Raw genomic sequence first — 20,919 nt, 5'->3', positions numbered from 1 at the left:
GTCACCTAACTCGGTCACACTTGAGTCGGAAGGCTGAGTGGCCACTTCCGCATTCATAAAAGACTATTCGCATACCCTGTGTCCAAAATCGCTCCCTACTCAGTATATAGGGCACTATATAGTGAGGACGCCATTTTGTAGTGCTGTCCGAAACGATAGTGAGGATTTTTACACCCTATATAGTGCACTCAAAGTATCCCACAATGCATCACGAAAAGTACTGTACAACCCATTATCAGTAACCAAGCAGTATATCCCATCATGCATTGCGGTCAAACTCTCGCGGTTACCAGAGGACCAGCCCCCCACTGTAACCCTAGCTGTGCAATAGGCGAGAGGCCGAGGGCTACAGAAACGTATGGCCGCCTAATGCGCCATACGGTGCGGGAAGGACTTTAAACTTTAGATTGCGGTCACGCTTAAAGAAATCAAATTAAAAGTCTCAAATTTGATTTAATAAAAGGTAGCGGCAAAGAAGAAAGTATTCAGCCTCGATTTAAAAAAACTGAAAGATGCAGGTACTTTGTATTTATTAATATGTGGGAAATATGCTCAGTATAATATGCATTTATCACAAAAATACATGCATGTATTTATTATTTTGAAAACCCACCAGCTGGCTGATCTGGCATGTTTTAATTGTGCCACAATAATGATGTAAATACCAGCGCGACGGACTAGTGTCCGGAAGCATTTTTTCATTTTACCAATGAGCTCACTATATAGTCCTCTATATAGTAATTCCCTATATAGAGAGTAGTGAACAAGTGAGCGATTTTGGACACAGGGATAGTAATGGCATGATAATCACTTTCACTCTTTCGGTTTCAATTGGTTTCTCTTTCGCGGTGGGAATGCCCACCGTAAACAGGATAAAATCTGTCTGACACAGTTTGGGCTATTTGGAGGTAAAACTTGTTGCAAGATGGCACGCGGATGTTATGCGCTTCGGATGATTCAGGACAGCAATTCAATTCATGATTCATTTTATGATTCAGGACAGTGATTCAATTTCAGAGCAGTGAATCAATTCATGATTCAGTTCATGATTCAGGACAGCAATTTGGCTCAATCTTGAGAACTGCGACGCTGATGATGAATGGTGCCTTTTTTTTTTAAACTTCGACTCGATCCAGCCAAAGATCAGCTTGAGTAAGTGTAAATATTTATTCTATTTCTTATGAACAGATCAGTTGATAATGTGTTATCTTAGACTGGTGTTTGCAACACAGGGTCAGTGACCAGTCCACTGCAGCCCAGACAATCAGACAAACCAATGACTGTGCATCACTACCGGTGCTGGAACAGCCCATGAAGGAGGCAACATGTCACTAACCATGCCTGACTGGCGGAGCAGTGACTTAAAAACTTGTGTGTACTTAACAAGAGCTTATGATGAACGTTCCATGACAGAACCACTGGTATCATACGTGATTTTTTGAAATAGCTAGTAATTAAAATTCACTACAGGTACATGTGGCAGCGGGGGCGTGGTCAAGCGCCGGTCTGTGACAGGAGGGCGGAATCGGGGAAGGTAAGTGGCAGAATTGCTACACCTGAGGGTAATTAACCTGTGTTTTGTGTGTGTTTTCCCCAGTAAACCGCGCCCTACTTAAGGAGGGAGAGGGAGAGCGGAAGGGAGCTTTTTCCCCAGCGGAGACGACAGTGTGTGTGCGTGCGTGTCTCTGACTGTTGGTTAACATTGTTAGACTGAAAAGTACGGCAATAAAGCCTTCTGTTGATCTTGATCTCTGTCCTGCCATCCTCTGTGCTCCACCCACACGCTATTCACGCTACAGTGGTGCCGAAACCCGGGACGGTGGAGCATCAGTCCTGCAGCCCCATGGAATCCTCCCCGTTCGCGGACTTGGTCCACGCCCTCGCCACGGCTCAGCAGAGCCAGCACCAGGCACTCGTCACGCTCCGGAAGGAGCAGGAGCGCCGCTTCGAAGCCCTGGTGCTGGCTCAGCAGGAAGATCGAGAGGCGTTCCGGCGTCTCCTCGCGTCGGCGGGGTCCACCAGCGCCCCGGCCGCGGGCCCGTCTCCCCTCACCTTAACCAAGATGGGCCCGCAGGATGACCCCGAGGCTTTCATCACGTTGTTCGAGCAGGTCGCCGAAGCCTCGGGGTGGCCGATGGAGCAGCGCGCGGCGCGCCTCCTCCCCCTCCTGACGGGAGAGCCGCAGCTGGCCGCACTACAGCTCCCCGCCGATCGCCGGCTGGCCTACGCCGACCTTCGCCGGGCTGTCCTCCAGCGCGTGGGGCGCACGCTGGAGCAGCAGCGCCAGCGCTTCCGCGCGCTGCGGATGGAGGACGTCGGCAGCCCGTTCGCGTTCGGCCAGCAGCTCCGGGACGCCTGCTGGCGGTGGCTGAGGGCCGAAGATCGCGACGCCGAGGGAATCATCGACCAGGTGGCGCTGGAACAGTTCATCGCCCGCTTACCAGCCGGAACCGCGGAGTGGGTCCAGTGCCACCACCCGGCGTCGCTGGATCAGGCCGTAGGACTGGCGGAGGATCATCTGGCAGCTGTTCCGGCGGCAGGACAACCAACAACATCGTCTTCTCTCTCCTCTTCTCTCTCTCTTTCTCCCCCCCCCTCCTCCCGTGTCCCGTCCTCGCCCCATTCCCCCACCACGGAGGCGGTGGCCGGCTCCACCCCAGGCGGGCCCACCGCACCCGTGGTGCCCTCCCGTTTCTCCCTTCTGTGTCTGTCTCTCCCCCCCCTCAGGTGAGTGAGCCTCAGAACACAGCTGCAGAGGGAAGGCCCGGGCCGGTTTGCTGGCGCTGCGGGGAACCGGGCCACCTGCAGCAACAATGTGCAGCGATGGAGGTGGGGGCGGTGGTGCGGATCCCCGACGCGCCAGAGGCTGCCCTCGATCGGGCCGGAGCGTATCGCATACCGGTAAGTGTACAAGGGGCTACATATCAGGCGTTGGTGGATTCAGGCTGCAATCAGACCTCGATCCGCCAAAGCCTGGTGCAAGACGAGGCATTGGGGGGAGCACAAGGGGTGAAGGTGTTGTGTGTGCACGGGGATATTCACAGCTACCCGTTGGTGTCGGTCCACATACATTTCAGAGGGGAAAAATCAATAGTGAAGTCGGCGGTTAATCCTCGCCTTACCCAGCTTTGGCTGGAGCTGCGGTCGCAGAGCCGTCTACGTCATCTCCGCGACAGAGTGAGGAGCCCCCGGCCCCTCCTCTTTCTATTGGGGAATCCCTCGCGGATTTCCCACTGGAACAATCGCGAGACGAGACTCTGCGACACGCGTTTGACCAAGTGAGAGTAATCGATGGTCAAACGCTCCAGCCGAACGCCACCCCGTCCTTCCCCTATTTTTCCATTTTGAAGGATAGGTTATACCGAGTGACGCAGGACACTCAGACGAAAGAGCGAGTCACCCAGTTGTTAATTCCAAAGAGCCACCGGGAATTGGTATTCCAGGCGGCTCACTTTAATCCCATGGCTGGACACCTCGGGCAGGATAAGACACTCGCCCGGATAATGGCCCGATTCTATTGGCCAGGGATTCACGGCGATGTCCGGAAGTGGTGTACGGCGTGCCGCGAATGCCAGTTAGTAAATCCAGCGGCCATTCCAAAAGCGCCCTTGCGCCCCCTACCATTAATCGAGACCCCGTTCGAAAGAATTGGGATGGATCTCGTCGGGCCATTAGATCGGTCAACACGAGGGTACCGCTTTATATTGGTTCTGGTGGACTATGCAACGCGATACCCGGAAGCGGTGCCTCTTCGCAATATCTCAGCACGCAGTATTGCAGAGGCCCTCTTCCATGTCATCTCCCGGGTTGGAATCCCGAAAGAGATTCTGACTGACCAGGGCACCTCGTTTATGTCACGAACACTGAGCGAACTGTATGGGCTACTGGGTATTAAGCCGATCCGCACCAGCGTTTATCACCCACAGACGGACGGTTTAGTTGAACGGTTCAATTGCACCCTCAAGAATATTATCAAAAAATTCGTAAGTGAGGACTCACGTAACTGGGATAAGTGGCTCGAACCCTTGCTGTTTGCAGTGCGAGAGGTCCCCCAAGCCTCCACGGGGTTCTCCCCGTTTGAATTATTATATGGGCGTAAGCCGCGCGGCATCTTAGATGTACTGCGGGAAAATTGGGAGGAGGGACCTTCACAGAGCAAAAACGAGATTCAGTACGTTATGGACCTGCGCGCAAAACTCCACATGCTCACCCACCTAACTCAGGAGAATTTGCGGCAGGCCCAGGAACGGCAAACCCGCCTGTACAACAAGGGCACGCGCCTTAGAGAGTTCACTCCGGGAGATAAGGTACTCGTCCTGTTGCCCACGTCGAGCTCCAAATTAATCGCCAAGTGGCAAGGACCCTTTGAGGTCACACGGCGAGTCGGGGACGTCAACTATGAGGTTAGGCGAACGGACAGGGAGGGGGCGCTACAGATCTACCACCTCAATCTGCTAAAACTCTGGAACGAGGAGGTCCCCGTGGCGTTGGTGTCGGTAGTTCCGGAGAAGGCGGAGCTGGGGCCGGAGGTCCAAAAAGGGACATTGGCATCTCGTACCTCTCCGGTCCCCTGTGGAGACCACCTCTCCCCGACCCAACTCACGGAGGTCGCCCAGTTGCAGGCCAAGTTTTCGGATGTGTTCTCGCCCCTGCCCGGTCGCACTAACCTCATAGAACACCACATAGAGACGCCCCCGGGGGTGGTAGTGCGTAGCCGTCCTTATAGATTACCCGAACACAAAAAAAAGGTGGTTCGGGAAGAACTTCAGGCCATGCTCGAAATGGGCATCATCGAGGAGTCCCACAGTGACTGGAGCAGCCCGGTGGTCTTGGTTCCTAAGGCAGACGGCTCGGTCCGGTTCTGTGTGGACTATAGAAAAGTCAACGCGGTGTCTAAATTCGACGCGTACCCAATGCCTCGTATTGATGAGCTGCTCGATCGACTAAGCACGGCTCGCTTTTACTCGACACTGGATTTGATGAAGGGATATTGGCAGATCCCCTTGACTCCATTATCCCGGGAAAAAACGGCCTTTTCCACACCGTTCGGCTTACACCAGTTCGTCACACTTCCGTTTGGGCTGTTTGGGGCGCCCGCTACGTTTCAGCGGCTGATGGACCGGGTCCTCCAGCCCCACGCCACCTACGCGGCCGCTTACCTAGACGACATCATTATTTATAGTAATGACTGACAGCGGCACCTGCAACACCTGAGGGCCGTCCTTAGGTCGCTGAGGCGGGCAGGGCTCACTGCCAACCCGAAGAAGTGTGCGATTGGGCGGTTGGAAGTATGGTATCTGGGCTTCCACTTGGGTAACGGGCAGGTGCGTCCCCAAATTAATAAGACAGCAGCGATTGCGGCCTGCCCGAGGCCCAAGACCAAAAAGGGGGTGAGACAGTTCCTGGGGCTGGCTGGCTATTATCGTAGGTTTATACCTAATTATTCGGACGTCACCAGCCCGCTGACTGACCTCACTAAAAAGGGGGCGCCAGATCCGGTCCAGTGGACGGAGCAGTGCCAGCGGGCTTTCTCTGAGGTAAAGGCTGCACTGTGTGGGGGGCCACTTTTGCACTCCCCTGACTTCTCTCTCCCTTTTTTGTTGCAGACGGATGCGTCGGACAGAGGGCTGGGAGCCGTTTTGTCCCAGCGGGTGGAGGGAGAGGATCGCCCCGTCCTATACATCAGCCGAAAGCTGTCAGTGCGTGAGGGGCGCTACAGCACAATCAAGAAAGAGTGCCTGGCGATCAAGTGGGCGGTCCTCGCCCTCCGTTACTACCTGCTGGGGCGCTCTTTCACCCTCTGTTCGGACCACGCGCCCCTCCAGTGGCTCCACCGCATGAAGGATGCCAACGCGCGGATCACCCGTTGGTATCTGGCACTCCAACCCTTCAACTTCAAGGTGGTCCACAGGCCGGGGGCGCAGATGGTCGTGGCGGACTTCCTCTCCCGTCAAGGGGGGGGGGGGGGGGGGGGGGAGTTGGCTGCGGGCCGGACGGGCGCCCGGCCTGAGTCGGGCGGTGGGGGTATGTGGCAGCAGGGGCGTGGTCAAGTGCCGGTCTGTGACAGGAGGGCGGAGTCGGGGAAGGTAAGTGGCAGAATCGCTACACCTGAGGGTAATTAACCTGTGTTTTGTGTGTGTTTTCCCCAGTAAACCGTGCCCTACTTAAGGAGGGAGAGGGAGAGCGGAAGGGAGCTTTTTCCCCAGCGGAGACAACAGTGTGTGTGCATGTGTGTCTCTGACTGTTGGTTAACATTGTTAGACTGAAAAGTACGGCAATAAAGCCTTCTGTTGATCTTGATCTCTGTGCTGCCGTCCTCTGTGCTCCACCCACACGCTATTCACGCTACAGTACACTTTAAATATTTTAACAAAGCTTTAAAGCCATCAAAGTCCCTCCTGTGCTAGGACCTGGTCTTCCCAGGCAGTCTCCTGTCCCAGTACTAACTAGGCCCTTAAGGCACACTGGGCAGCACCAATCTCTGCTTCTATAGCCCTCGGCCTCTTGCCTATTATACAGCTAGGGTTACAGTAGGCGGCTAGTCCTCTGGCAACTGCAAGAGCTGTTCCCCACTTGCATCTGTATTTCAGCGTGCTTTGCCAGACGGCAGTAGGTACCATTTTTATGATGGTCTTTGATATGACCCGACCATGAGTAGAACTCTCAATCTCCTGGTTGAGAGGCGGACATACTAACCACTAGGCCAACTTGCAGTGCTTTAAAACCATGCATAATGTAAAATAGTATTTTCCTCACAAAAGTTCTGCACAGAGGATAAATAAATAAACAAATAAATAAATAATTTTAAAAAAGGTTCAATTTCAAATGTAACATTCTAAGTTTGGGTTGTTAAAAACTGGTTTAAATTGTCCTTGAGGCCTCTAGTGGCTGCAGGACATTATGGCTTCATTTGTTCAGCCCTCTAATAACATCTACTACACAGTCACTGACAGACAAAAGACCATTTTAAGCCTTACTAGCAGTCAGAAACGTGACAGCTTGTCCTGTAGGCAGGATGTAACCAAGTGGGGTTGCAATGTTCTGTTGGGTGCCTGTAGACAGCTAGAAACAAACATGGCAATGAACAAAAACAAGAAATACGATCTTAAATCGAAGTACCATTTTAAATTACTCCAAACTGAGCAAATTCTTACAAGATAAACTGCACTAAAAATCACTTCATGACAAGTTCTGCTAATTTATAGGACTGCAATTGTAGACTATGAAAAGAGCTGGAAGTCTTATCTGATGCAAAGGAACACACACTACAAGTAGCAGCCCTGATCTATATTTCTTTAACACCCTCCATTTACCATAATGATATGACAAACAGAAAGACTAAGATCCTGATGAGGACCTGGAGGTGGTATATACTGTTCACACATTTTGGGATTACAATCTAAATAAAATATGTCTCATTTCTTTTAAAAACATGCCCAATGAGGCAAAAAAAAAAAAGTCGAAAAAAAAATGCAGCAAACCTTTGGAGCGATGTAGATGGGTTGCCCCTTGGTGCCACCTGCAGCAATCTGAATGGGCTGAAGAACTCCTGCCAGTATTGGTTGTGGTACAACCGAACCTAAAGAGGACACCACAATTTACACTTTAGTTTCAACAAATGACAAACCTTCAACATTTACATGCATCGCAATTTGAAATTCTTGTCCTCCTAAAAGCATGAAAATAATTTCACAAAAAAAAAAAAATAAATAAAATAACACACTAGATCAGATTTACAACAGCATGTTTCTCCAGCACCGTGGTGTAGTGGTTAGTACTGTTGCCTCATAGCAAGGTGGTCTTGGTTCAAGCCCAGCGGTCGATGGGGGCCTTTCTGTGTGGAGTTTGCATGTTCTCCCTGTGTCTGTGTGGGTTTCCTCCGGGTGCTCCGGTTTCCCCCACAGTTCAAAGAAATGTAGGTTAGGTTAACATGGGGTGGCCTTGGGCTGAAGTGCCCTTGAGCAAGGCACCCAACTGCTCCCTGGGTGCTGTAGCATAGCTGCCCACTGCTCTGGCTGTGTGTGTGCGCATGTGTGTGTTCACTGCTTCAGATGGCTTAAATGCAGAGAATGAATGCTCGAGTGTGCATGTGATAAATAAAGGCTTCTTCTTCATAAAATGCAAGTAAGCTGAATAAACCACTGAATAAGACCAAATCTAAGTAATGGATTGTAATCGCAGAACTTGTTCCTACACAAATCAGGATGCTGCATTTTTTTTCCTTCAATAAAGATTAAAACTGTGGGTTGAGGGTCATTACTATGCATGTAGATATGCTAATACCGTTACAAATTCTGCCGTTTTGGAATTAAATTATAAGTGTCACATTTAAGGTTAAATCAAACCCAAATCAAACACTTGAGAACGTCATCACTCTTTTCAAATGTAGAACCTATCGTTCAACCCTTTTAGCAAGGAGTGAGAATGTAACATGAAGAAAACCTTCTTCCCCTTCACTTTGCTAATCTGACATGCTCATGTTGATTTCTTATTTACAACATGAGAAGGATTCCTCCATTTCTATCCACAAAGGTCAATCAGGTGCTTACTCAGTCCCTCGTCATTTTGAGACTGGACTACTGCAATTCTGAGCGCCAATCAACCTCTGAAACTGATCCAGGATGTAGCTGCATGACTTGTTTTCAACCTTTCTAAGTTCTCCCCCACCACCCCATAGCTATGCTCTCTCCACTGGCTTCCTGTTTCTGTCTGAATCAGATTTAAAACCCTGACGCTTGCCTACAAAGCCAAAAATGGACCAGCACCCACTTACCTCAAAGAACTTATCACACCCTACCCCTCCCTATCCTCTAGCACTGCTCAAATGGTCCCACCATCTCTCAAGGTACAAGGAAGGCATGCATCAAGACATTTCTCTGTTGTAGCACCTAGACAGTGGAATGAACTTCTCCTAGATGTCCGAACAGCTGAGTCACAACGTCTAAAGACCTACCTCTTCCTGAAGTCCTCAAATTAGTACTTTAATTTAAAAAAAAAAAGTTTTTCTTACCATGTTACCTCCCTAACAGAGTTTTTAGACTGATGGTATTCTTAGTCCATGACCTAGTGACCCAGCATCAGGATATATTTATTGATAGAGACTTCAAAGCACTTCTGTAAGTTGCTCTGGATAAGGCCATCTTCCAAATACCATAAATGTACACAGAACAAAATTATAAATGCAGCGCCTTAGAAACAGGGGGATAAAAAAACAACAACTTTTGTTTATTGAAATGTTGAGTTTCATTGTTATTTTTGCACATGCACCATTTTTGCATTGTTTGTAGGTTTGAAATGAACAAAATATGTTTATATTTGCTCAGTAATGAGAAAAGTCCCATTCAAAATAATCCACCCAAAAGACAGGTGTGACCAGTTGAAACACTGGTATCAGTGCAGTATCATCAGTACATGGACAGACCTTTATGTTGGAGACAATAAAAGGCTACCCCATATCCTCCAGATCCGTTGCACATCACAATGCCACAGATGTCACAAGTTGACAGGGAGAGGGCAATTCTTGTGTCACTATGTTGTACACAGTTTTTGGAAGCTTGAAAACATCTCTGTTCTTCAGCAGCCTCCTTATTAACCAGACATATTGAGCATCTGTGGAACGTTCTGGACCGTCAGGTATGTCAGCGTGTTCCTGTCCCTAGGAGTATCTGTGAACTCTGCACAGCTCTTGTGGAAGAATGGGACAACATTCCACAAGCCTCAATCAATAAGCTCATTCACTCTGTGCGAATGAGCTGACCCCATCTGTCTATCACTGACTATAGCTGGTATTCTGGTAGACATTTCTTGATAAGTGTCGGCATTTTGTTGCACGTTTGTGATTTTGTACATGTATGAAATATTTAGATAAAATTCTTCCAAACCATAAGTACATAAAATGTTTATAAATCTTAGGTGCTGTATTTATATTTTTGTTCAGTGTAAATGTCCGTCCATTCATCCATTATCCGTAACCGCTTATCCTGTGCAGAGTCACGGGCAAGCTGGAGCCTATCCCAGCTGACTATGGGCGAGAGGCAGGGTATACCCTGGACAAATCGCCAGATCATCACAGGGCTGACATATAGAGACAAACAACCATTCACACTCACATTCACACCTACGGTCAATTTAGAGCCACCAATTAGCCTAACCTGCATGCCTTTGGACTGTGGAGGAAACCGGAGCACCCAGAGGAAACCCACGCAGACATGGGGAGAACGTGCAAACTCCACACAGAAAGGCCCCCGTCAGCTGCTGGGCTCGAACCCAAAACCTTCTTGCCGTGAGGCAACAAGTGCTAACCACTACACCACTGTGCCGCCCCAGTGTAAATGTGCACCAAGAAAACATTTACCACACCATTAAATCACCAACAACTGTCCACAGACTCATCCTGTTGACACCAAATGCTGACCCTACCAACTGAAATGGTAAAACAGAGATTGACCAAACATTTCTGTCCAGTTTTGGGGAGTCCTGCTGTTGGCTGACAGGTGTGGAACCCAATATGGCCTTCCGTTGTTGCAGTCCTTCTGGCCCAAGGTTCAATGTGTGCATTCTGAGATGCTTTTCTGTTTGCCACAGTTGCAGAGAGTGGTTATTTCAGTTACCATAACCTTCCTGTCAGCTCGAACCAGTCTGGCCATTCTCTGTTTTCCTCTCTCATCAACAAGGTGTTTCCACCAGCACAACTGCCATTCACTAGATTTTTTTTTTTTGCACTATTCTGTGTAATGGTGATGATACACGGGGCAACTTTTTGGGCAATGTTGCCGAGCAATGTTGCTGGCAACGGGCAACTAGGTGAGACACAGGGCAACTTTTCAGGGCAACTAACAATGGGCAACAACAGTTAGCAACGGCAGTTTACAGTTAGCTAAAAAAAAAAAATCGATGTCTTAATTTTTGCTGTGACCATTTAATCAAGCTGTCTGTTGTTTTTTAGAGCTTTGGTGAGGTAAATTCCTCCATATAGAATATTAAAATAACAACTTACCGGCGTAAAAACAGATGAGGAGTCTCTCCATCTCTTCACTCCACTGACACTGAGCGGCCGCCATATTTGTTTGAAATTTCTGATCCGAACCTCACCGGAGATCACATGACTCGATACTCGCGCTCTGATTGGCTTATCTCAAAAAGTTGCCAGAGATTATCAAAACCATTCAGAAAGAAACAATGTTGCCCAATCTCAAGAGTCAAAACGCAATTGCCCAGCAACACTGCCCAAAAACTTGCCCCGTGTATCATCACCATAAAGGCTAGTGTGTGTTGTGAGAGTTTCTGAAATACTCCGACAAGTCCATCTGGTACCAAAAACCGTACCACAGTCAAAGTTACTAAGATCACATTTTCCCCATTTTGATGTTTGATGTGAACATTAACTGAACTGAGCACTGCTGCCACATGATTGGCTGATTGAATAATTGCATGAATGAGCAGGTGTACCAGTGGGTGTGTAAACTTGCTTACACAGCTTACTAACAAGTTGTCACAAATGCTCTGCTTGTCTGGAAATGTTGGGTAGCAAACATTTTTCTACTACATATACAGTACCAGTCAAAATTTTGGACACACCTTCGAATTCAATGTTTTGTCTATTATTATTATTAAAATATACTTCATGTCAAAGTAATGATGGATGTCGTTTCTCTTTACTTAGCTGAGTGGTTCTTGATGTAATATGGATTACTATAGTTGTGGAATAGGACTATTTACTGTATTGTTATTACAACCCCGATTCCAAAAAAGTTGGGACAAAGTACAAATTGTAAATAAAAACAGAATGCAATGATGTGGAAGTTTCAAAATTCCATATTTTATTCAGAATAGAACATAGTAGATGATATATCAAATGTTTAAACTGAGAAAATGTATTATTTAAAGAGAAAAATTAGGTGATTTTAAATTTCATGACAACAACACATTTCAAAAAAGTTGGGACAAGGCCATGTTTACCACTGTGAGACATCCCCTTTTCTCTTTACAACAGTCTGTAAACGTCTGGGGACTGAGGAGACAAGTTGCTCAAGTTTAGGGATAGGAACCCGTTCTTGTCTAATGTAGGGTTCTAGTTGCTCAACTGTCTTAGGTCTTTTTTGTCGTATCTTCCGTTTTATGATGCGCCAAATGTTTTCTATGGGTGAAAGATCTGGACTGCAGGCTGGCCAGTTCAGCACCCGGACCCTTCTTCTACGCAGCCATGATGCTGTAATTGATGCAGTATGTGGTTTGGCATTGTCATGTTGGAAAATGCAAGGTCTTCCCTGAAAGAGACGTTGTCCGGATGGGAGCATATGTTGCTCTAGAACCTGGATATACCTTTCAGCATTGATGGTGTCTTTCCAGATGTGTAAGCTGCCCATGCCACATGCACTAATGCAACCCCATACCATCAGAGATGCAGGCTTCTGAACTGAGCGCTGATAACAACTTGGGTCGTCCTTCTCCTCTTTAGTCCGAATGACACGGCGTCCCTGATTTCCATAAAGAACTTCAAATTTTGATTCGTCTGACCACAGAACAGTTTTCCACTTTGCCACAGTCCATTTTAAATGAGCCTTGGCCCAGAGAAGATGTCTGCGCTTCTGGATCATGTTTAGATACGGCTTCTTTGAACTACAGAGTTTTAGCTGGCAATGGCGGATGGCACGGTGAATTGTGGTCACAGATAATGTTCTCTGGAAATATTCCTGAGCCCATTTTGTGATTTCCAATACAGAAGCATGCCTGTATGTGATGCAGTGCCGTCTAAGGGCCTGAAGATCACGGGCACCCAGTATGGTTTTCCGGCCTTGACCCTTACGCACAGAGATTCTTCCAGATTCTCTGAATCTTTTGATGATATTATGCACTGTAGATGATGATATGTCCAAACTCTTTGCAATTTTACACTGTCGAACTCCTTTCTGATATTGCTCCACTATTTGTCGGCGCAGAATTAGGGGGATTGGTGATCCTCTTCCCATCTTTACTTCTGAGAGCCACTGCCACTCCAAGATGCTCTTTTTATACCCAGTCATGTTAATGACCTATTGCCAATTGACCTAATGAGTTGCAATTTGGTCCTCCAGCTGTTCCTTTTTTGTACCTTTAACTTTTCCAGCCTCTTATTGCCCCTGTCCCAACTTTTTTGAGATGTGTTGCTGTCATGAAATTTCAAATGAGCCAATATTTGGCATGAAATTTCAAAATGTCTCACTTTGACATTTGATATGTTGTCTGTGTTCTATTGTGAATACAATATCAGTTTTTGAGATTTGTAAATTATTGCATTCCGTTTTTATTTACAATTTGTACTTTGTCCCAACTTTTTTGGAATCAGGGTTGTATTTACTATTTACTGTTTGATCTCAAACACATTAAGAAGACAAGAAATTGCACTAATTAACTTTTGACAAGGCACAGCTGTTAATTGAAAAGCATTCCAGGTGACTCCCTTATGAAGCTGGTTAAGATAATGCCAATAGTGTGCAAAGCGTCATCAAGGTCAATGGTGGCTACTTTGAAGAATCTAAAATATGAAACTTATTTACTTTTTTTTTTAAACATAATTCCATACATGTTTCATATGTTATTTCATAGCTTTGATGTCTTCAGTATTGTTCTACAATGTAGAAAATAGTCAAAATACAGAAAATCCTGTGAATGAGTAGGTGTGTCCAAACTTTTGACTGGTACTGTATAACATGTAGATGTTCAAACTGCCTAACCAGAATTTTTTTCCTTTGGAAACGTACCGGGAACAACTGGCAGAAGTGCTGTCTTAATGGCAGGAGCCTGGGCAGTGGGAACAGGAGACGCAGTTGTTTCTGGTGAAACTGAGACCTGCCCATTAAGCACTGGAAAAATTTTCACATCAAAAACATAAATTGGTTATTTATATATTTTAATATTAAAATCAGCAGACAAGTTTATTTAAAAGTCAATGTTTACTTGTTTAAACATCATCATGTCTTGACCACACACCTTAAATCAGTATTCCAATATCAGCTCTCCACCCATATGTAAAATAAAGTCATTTCAAGCTGTATTACTGTTGCTTACCATGATTAATGTTCTCCATCTGATTTATCCTATTCGTGTTACTTTGACATGGCGCAAGTTCCTCCTCCTCACACTGCATGTAAAATTCTGACTCCGACATGTTCCATAAAAACTACAAAAAACATTTTAAGATATGAGACGAAACACAAACACTGTTCAAAAAAAAAAAACCCACAAAAAACAACATAAGTAAATTGCACTTAACACTGACACACTAGCCCAAAGGTCATCAAGTGGTAGACCATGGTCTGTATTTCACAAGAGTAAACAGAGTAGTTTAAAAAATACTGTAACCGAGCATGAATAATAGACCTTAGTTTAGCTACTCTGGTTTTCAAAACATGAACCAGGTTGACTTCTTTATCAGCTTATCAAATCACATGAATTTTTGCACATTATTTAACTGAAGGCAGCTCACTGGACCAGAGACTCACTACCGGGCTGGAGACATTGGGTCAGAAAGGTAGAGTTTTCACACAGTCATAGATATTTACCTTATTTACCCTCTCTGGTCTAGTTAGCAAACCTACGGCATTGCTTGTTTCAAAAGTAGTTGACAACAACGTTTAAATACAAATGGAACAAGAAGCATGTGTATATTTCCCCTGCATCACATCCAGAATAAGGTGTTTCATCTCTTTAAAATCCATGGAGCTTGCCAATCGTAGTAATGTGATACACCAGTATGAAACAACTTGTCACCCATCGCTTTTTAGCTGACAGCTGGTCGCTAGTGAACATTTCAGGCTCTGGTTGCCTAGGTATCCCTCTTGTACATTTATTTATAACTCAGTGTTGACGTCACTTGTCAGTCAACGATATCCTTCCCTCCCATTGGTAGCCGCCTCAAGGTTGAGATCAGTTTAACTTGGTACCTGCTGTCATCAATGGTTATTTCGCCCTTCATCGCCACAAGCTGCCAAATTTCAGTGACAGTCCATGGTCTCTGGTCGCCATATTGTTATAGTCACACACTAAACTGTCATACACTATAAGGCCAAAAGTTTTGTTTCCAAAAAATTTGGGACTCTGTGTAAAAATAAATAAATAACAGAATCTGATGATTTGCAAATAACTTAATTGAAAATAGTACAAAGACAAAATATCACATGTTGAAACTGATAACGTTGATTGTTTTTTGAAAAATATATGCTCATTTTGAATTCGATGCCAACAACACAATTCAAAAAAAGTTGAGACAGGGGCATGCTTACCACTGTGTTGCATCACCTCTACTTTGAACAACACTCTTTAAACATTCAGGAACAATTAGTTTTGAAAGTGAAATGTCCCATTCTTTTAACTTGCATTTGTGGATACTGTGTTCACAAACAATGGTTTTTGCAAGTGTTCCTGAGATCATGCAGTGATTTCCACTATAGAATTGTGTAAGCGACACCAGAGGACCTAAGATCATGGCCGTTCAACGTAGGGATGAGCGGAGAACCTGGAATTCCGTGTTGTAAACGCTTGGGGCATGCTATGCGGTGTAAGGACGACAGCTGACAAATCAGAAACACCCATTCAGTCATGTCCCACCCTCCCGCCCCAGTTAAAGACAGCTGACAAATCAGAAACACCCATTCAGTCATGTCCCGCCCAGCTGCCACTCGGCGAAAGAAAAGTGTAGACACAGGCTTTTTAGTTTACAAATTACTATTCTGTTTTTTTTTTTAATTATTATTATTAGAAGGCACATCGAGTTTCGTCCTGCCTTGGCCAGTGCATTCTGAAAGTATGTTTCGGTCTGTAGCCAACAATGCATGTTATTGCAGATCAGATCTCTCCACACAAACTAAAGGCGCAGATGCCGACTTTTTTTTTTTTTGAATCGCACAGATCCGTTTTATTTTGGGGGGGGGGGCGTTGGAGTGTCTGATTGTAATTTCAAGGTGGATTCTGTATTAAAATTACTAAATAGGCGGGTGCCGTTGCAGTCCATGAGGCGTGGGGGGTGTGGGAGGAGGGCAGTGGATCGGGGGGGCTGCGCGCGTTTGCGCAGAAGCTGCGCAATCAGTTTATTAAACTGTACGTTAAATTTTGCGCGGCTTCGGTGCGGGCGTGTGCGGCTTTCTGATTTGCTGTTTTCTTCTCGTGCTTGTACTTCCTGTGTTTCATGGACTGTGGCGGCATTTGCTTATATGCAGAATTTGCTTTGAAGAAGTTGTGGTCGGACGCTCCAACGCCCCCCCCTTGGGAAAGGAAGGTCGGATCTGCGCGATTCAGCCGTGGAGAGGGCGGCATCCGCCAAAAGGCGCGCCGTTTGCATCCCTGTTAGAATTTTAAACTCATAGGTTAACCGACTTTAACCGGCTAATGAGGCTCGGTGGTCGGCCAAGATTTTTTTTAGTTTTCACCATCCCTAGTTCAACGTTGGTTTTCGGCCTTGTCCCTTGTGTAGAGATTTCTCTGTATTCTCTGGATCTTATGATATTATGCACTGTAGATGATGTGATCCCCAAATTCTTTGCAATTTTACACTGAGGAACGTTAGTCTTAAATTGTTGCACTCTGCCCACACAGTCTTTCACAGAGTGGTGAACCCCTCCTCATCTTTACTCCTCAGGGACTCAGCCTCTCTAGGATGCTCTTTTTATACATCCCAAAAAAGAGCTTTTTTTTGCTCTTTTCTGCATGCAAAAAAGCTGAACAGGACCATCTAGTTTATCATCAGAGAAAAGTGCAAAAGCCAGCATCTGTGATGGTATGGGGTGCATCAGTCTCCATGGCATGGGTGAGGTGCATGTGTGTGAAGGCACCATCGATGTGAAGGCGTGTATTGGGATTTTAGAGAGACATACGTTGCCATCAAGGTGATGTCTCTTCCCGGGAAGTCCAAGCTTATTTGAGCAGAACAATGCCAGGCCTCATTCTGCACAGGCTACAAGACACAGACATGGCTTCATAGACAGAGTGTGTGTGTGCTTGACTGGCCTGCTGCCAATCCAAAGCTGTCTCCTATTGAGAATGTATGGCACATCATGAAGAGGAGAATCAGACAACGGTGACAACAGCTGAAGTCTTGTATCATTACATTACATTAATGGCATTTATTAGACGCTCTTATCCAGAGCAATGTACACCATACCCAGAGCAGCCTGGGAGGGGTGGGGGGTGCCTTGCTCAAGGGCACTTCAGCCATTTCTGCTGGTTCAGGGAATCAAACTGGCAACCTTTTGGTCCCAAAGCTGCTTCTCTAACCGTTAGGCCATAGCTTCACCCCAAGCAACAAAGCACAAAAATTCCAATTGCAAAACTGTAACAATTAGCATCCTCAGTTCCCATACGATTAAAAAGTGTTATTAAAAAGAAAGGATGTAACACACTGGTAATAATGCCTCTGTCCCAACTTTTTTGAGTGTGTTGCAGGCATCAAATTCTAACTTTGTTTATATTTAAAAAATACAATTAAGTTGGTCAGTAAAACTATTGAAAATCTTTTCTTTATACTTTTGTCAGTTAAATAAAAGGCTCATGTGAATTAACAAATCACAGATGGTTGTTTTTAGTGCATTTTGGTAAATATCCCAACTTTTCTGGAAATGGGGTTAGTGAAAGATTCCATAAGGTTAACTAATCAGTCAGCACAAAGATACTGGTTGACATTTGTTTGCTTTATGGCCCCTTTAAATAAAGTTTGCAAGACCAAGCAGTCTGAATGAACTTGTAGCTGTCTATTTCATCAAGAAAGAAAGCAAGCACAACTTTATTCATCACACACTTGTGAAATTCCTCTCTGCATTGAACCCGTCTGAAGCAGTGAACACACACATGCGAGCAATGAGCACACACACATACCCAGAGCAGTGGGCAGCCATGCTAACAGCGCCCGGGGAGCAGTTGGGAGTGCAGTGCCTCGCTCAAGGGCACCTCAGCCCAAGGCCATCCCATATTAACCTAACCATTTGGACTGAGGGGGAAACTGGAGCACCTGGAGGAAACCCACGTAGACACGGGGAGAACATACAATCTCCACACAGAAAGGCCCCTGCCGGCCACTGGGCTCGAACCCAGAACCTTCTTGCTGTGAGGCGACCATGCTAACCACTTACACCACCGTGCTGCCCATACGTCACAGAACATCCACAAAATTTGACAGCATCGCTGGCAGGGCAACCAGAACGAATTTTGATACTCTCACTGCATTTAGTCTTAATGTATCATAACTGATGTAGTGAGTAGCTTTTCATTTCTGAAACACCCATGTCACAAGATGTATGACGTGGTCATGGAAAAGAGGTTACTGTGTTTCAGAAAGGTCAAATTACTGGCCTGCAGCAAGCAAAGAAAACAACTAAGGAGATTGCTGAAATTACTGGAATTGGGTTAAGAATTGTCTGACGCATTATTAAAACCTGGAAGACTAATGGTGAACGATCAGCTTTGTGAAAGAAATGTGATTGGAAAAAAAACTTGACTAACCATGATCGGTGATCACTTAAATACTTGGTGAATTCAGAAAAAGAAAAAAAAAAAAACAAGATCAACTGTGAGCTGCTGCTCACTTGCGTATATCGCCACTCTCGCTTATATCAGAATGCAAGCAATCAAAGGAATAGGACACTTATTATGAATGTTGACTTCAATAAATAATTAACCCTGAAACAAGTAAGTAAAGAGCAGTGTTCTATCCAGGGATTTCAAATAGCATCCTGGTAAACTGTCATTTTGAAATAGCATTTTGCTTCTTGAAATAGCATCAAAATCCACGCTATATGTTTTGTAAATACCTTCAGTCGGTAAACAGGAAGTCGATGTGTGAAAGACCTGAAAACGGTATACACAGTATAGAACCCCAAGCTGAAGTTTGGTACCAAGTGGCTATGATTTGTGGTTGCTGAGAAAAAGGGTGTTTCGGACGGACTGAGATACGGACAGACGTAAACCATTATAGCCCCCTCCTTTGGAGCAGGAGTATAATCAAATTTGACTGAAGAACTCAGGAACATGTTTAATAGTGAACGTAAGCGCATTTACACATGCGCAATGTGAGGAGAACTCACAGGATTGGGACTAAACAACTGTGTGTATGTAAGAAAACCACTTATTAGTGAGAATAATCAGAAGAAAATTTTCCTAGGGAGCATAAAGATTGGACCCTGAAGCAATGTGATAGGTCATGTGTTCTGAGGAGTCCAGATTTACCCTATTCCAGAGCAATGGGTGCGCCAGGGAAAGAAGGGACGCACATGAAGTGATACACCCACCATGTATAGTGGCCACTATACAAAACAAACACTGTGTTTTACTGGGAAACACGCCACTCATACTTTTCACACGAACTACATCCAGGACACTGAGTAACATTTTCCAATATCCTCACTCATGAGAATATTAATGAATTGTTTTGATAAATGTGAGTACTTTTTGTTTGTCAATGTGTCTATTATAATAAAAAATAAAATCACACATTGTCTTGAAGATACTGAAGTTTATCTTCTTGTGTTGAAAAACTTGAATTTTTCAGACAAACTACATCCCAGACCTGAGTGACGCATTTTCCAATATCTTCACTTGTGAGAATACTGATTACATCACTCCCAGTGTTTTCCCACTGATTCGACGTGCGTTGTCAAAATGGTGAACCGATTCAAAATTAAAATCCTTCTAATTAACTTGCATTTTTTTGTGGCTGTATCTCTATGATAAAGAGTATTACACGATTGTGTGAAGATATGCAGTTTATCTTTGCATGTTGAAAAATATTTCACTCACTCGTGATGTATACATTCACCACTCAAAGATAAACTTCATATCTTCGCGCCACCATGTAATATTGTGTGTCTGTGTGTTATATATAATTAAATATTTAAAAAAAAAAACTATAAACACCAGTAAGCCATAATAAATGAAACAAAGTCAATATTTGGTGTGAGACAAGCCTTTCCTTTAAAAAAAAAAAAATAGTAGTCTCAGGTACAGTAAGTGCAGTTTTATAAGGAAATGATCTGTAGGTTTTACTGAGCATCTTACAGAAGCAGCCACAGTTCTTCTGGACACTTTGACTGTCACACTCACTTCTTAATTTTGCAGCAAAACCCAGTAGCCTTCATTATGTTTTCTTTTTTAATCTGAAAAATGCTCTCTTATGTAATATGCTGCTCAGATACAAACATTATTTTCTGTAACATTTAATTTTGTGCTGGAAAACAAATGTTTGGAACTCTAAAATGTTTTTGTACTGAATAATGTAGGAGTCATAAAATACAAAAGTTTGTATGAAAAAAATAGGGGATCTAAGACTTTTGCACAGTACTGTGTGTGAGATCACACACACACACACACACAAATATATAATTATATATTAGTCTGATTGTACTTTATTATTTTAAATTAACACACACACGAATGAGCACCATTTTTCAGCCAGGCACATACTACGTGTGTGTGTAATATATCATCATCATCTTCTTTTGGCTGCTCCCAATTAGGGGTTGCCACAGCGGATCTTTCGTCTCCATTGCTCCCTGTCTTCCGCATCCTTCTCTACCACACCTGCCACTTTCATATCCTCTCTCACCACATCCATGTATCTCCTCTTTGGCCTTCCTTGTTTCCATGTGCCTGGCAGCTCCATCCTCAACATTCTCCTTCCAACATGCTCTGCATCTCTTCTCAGGATGTGTTCCCGTATCATCTCAGTCTCATCTCTCTTAGCTTAATTCCCAAGCTCGCCACATGTGCTGTCCCTCTGATGTGCTCGTTCCTTAACCTGTCCAACCTCGTCACTCCCATCGCAAACCTTAACATCCTCAACTCCGCCACTTCCAACTTTGCCTCCTGTCTCTTCGTTAAGGGTACGGTCTCCAATCCAGACATCACAGCTGGTCTCACTACTGTCTTATACATCTTACCTTTCACTTTTCCTGGGAC

At 45.1% G+C, this 20,919-nt stretch overlaps 1 protein-coding gene across 1 annotated transcript in view; it reads right to left on the bottom strand.

The window, feature by feature from the left end:
• Positions 1-20,919, bottom strand: part of pogza (pogo transposable element derived with ZNF domain a) — a 68,025-nt gene that overhangs the window by 31,800 nt on the left and 15,306 nt on the right. Inside the window, exons 2-5 of the mRNA XM_060942880.1 lie at positions 14,047-14,158; positions 13,740-13,841; positions 7,482-7,579; positions 6,978-7,062 (exon numbers count right to left, since the gene is read on the bottom strand). Of these exons, the coding sequence (XP_060798863.1) occupies positions 6,978-7,062; positions 7,482-7,579; positions 13,740-13,841; positions 14,047-14,146 (385 nt within the window). The 5' untranslated portion in view covers positions 14,147-14,158. The remainder of the gene's footprint in view (positions 1-6,977; positions 7,063-7,481; positions 7,580-13,739; positions 13,842-14,046; positions 14,159-20,919) is intronic.

Source organism: Neoarius graeffei, chromosome 16, assembly GCF_027579695.1.
Source record: "Neoarius graeffei isolate fNeoGra1 chromosome 16, fNeoGra1.pri, whole genome shotgun sequence".
Lineage (NCBI taxonomy): Eukaryota > Metazoa > Chordata > Actinopteri > Siluriformes > Ariidae > Neoarius > Neoarius graeffei.
The sequence above is the reverse complement of the archived record's forward strand: the minus strand, read 5'-3'. Positions and strand labels throughout refer to the sequence as shown.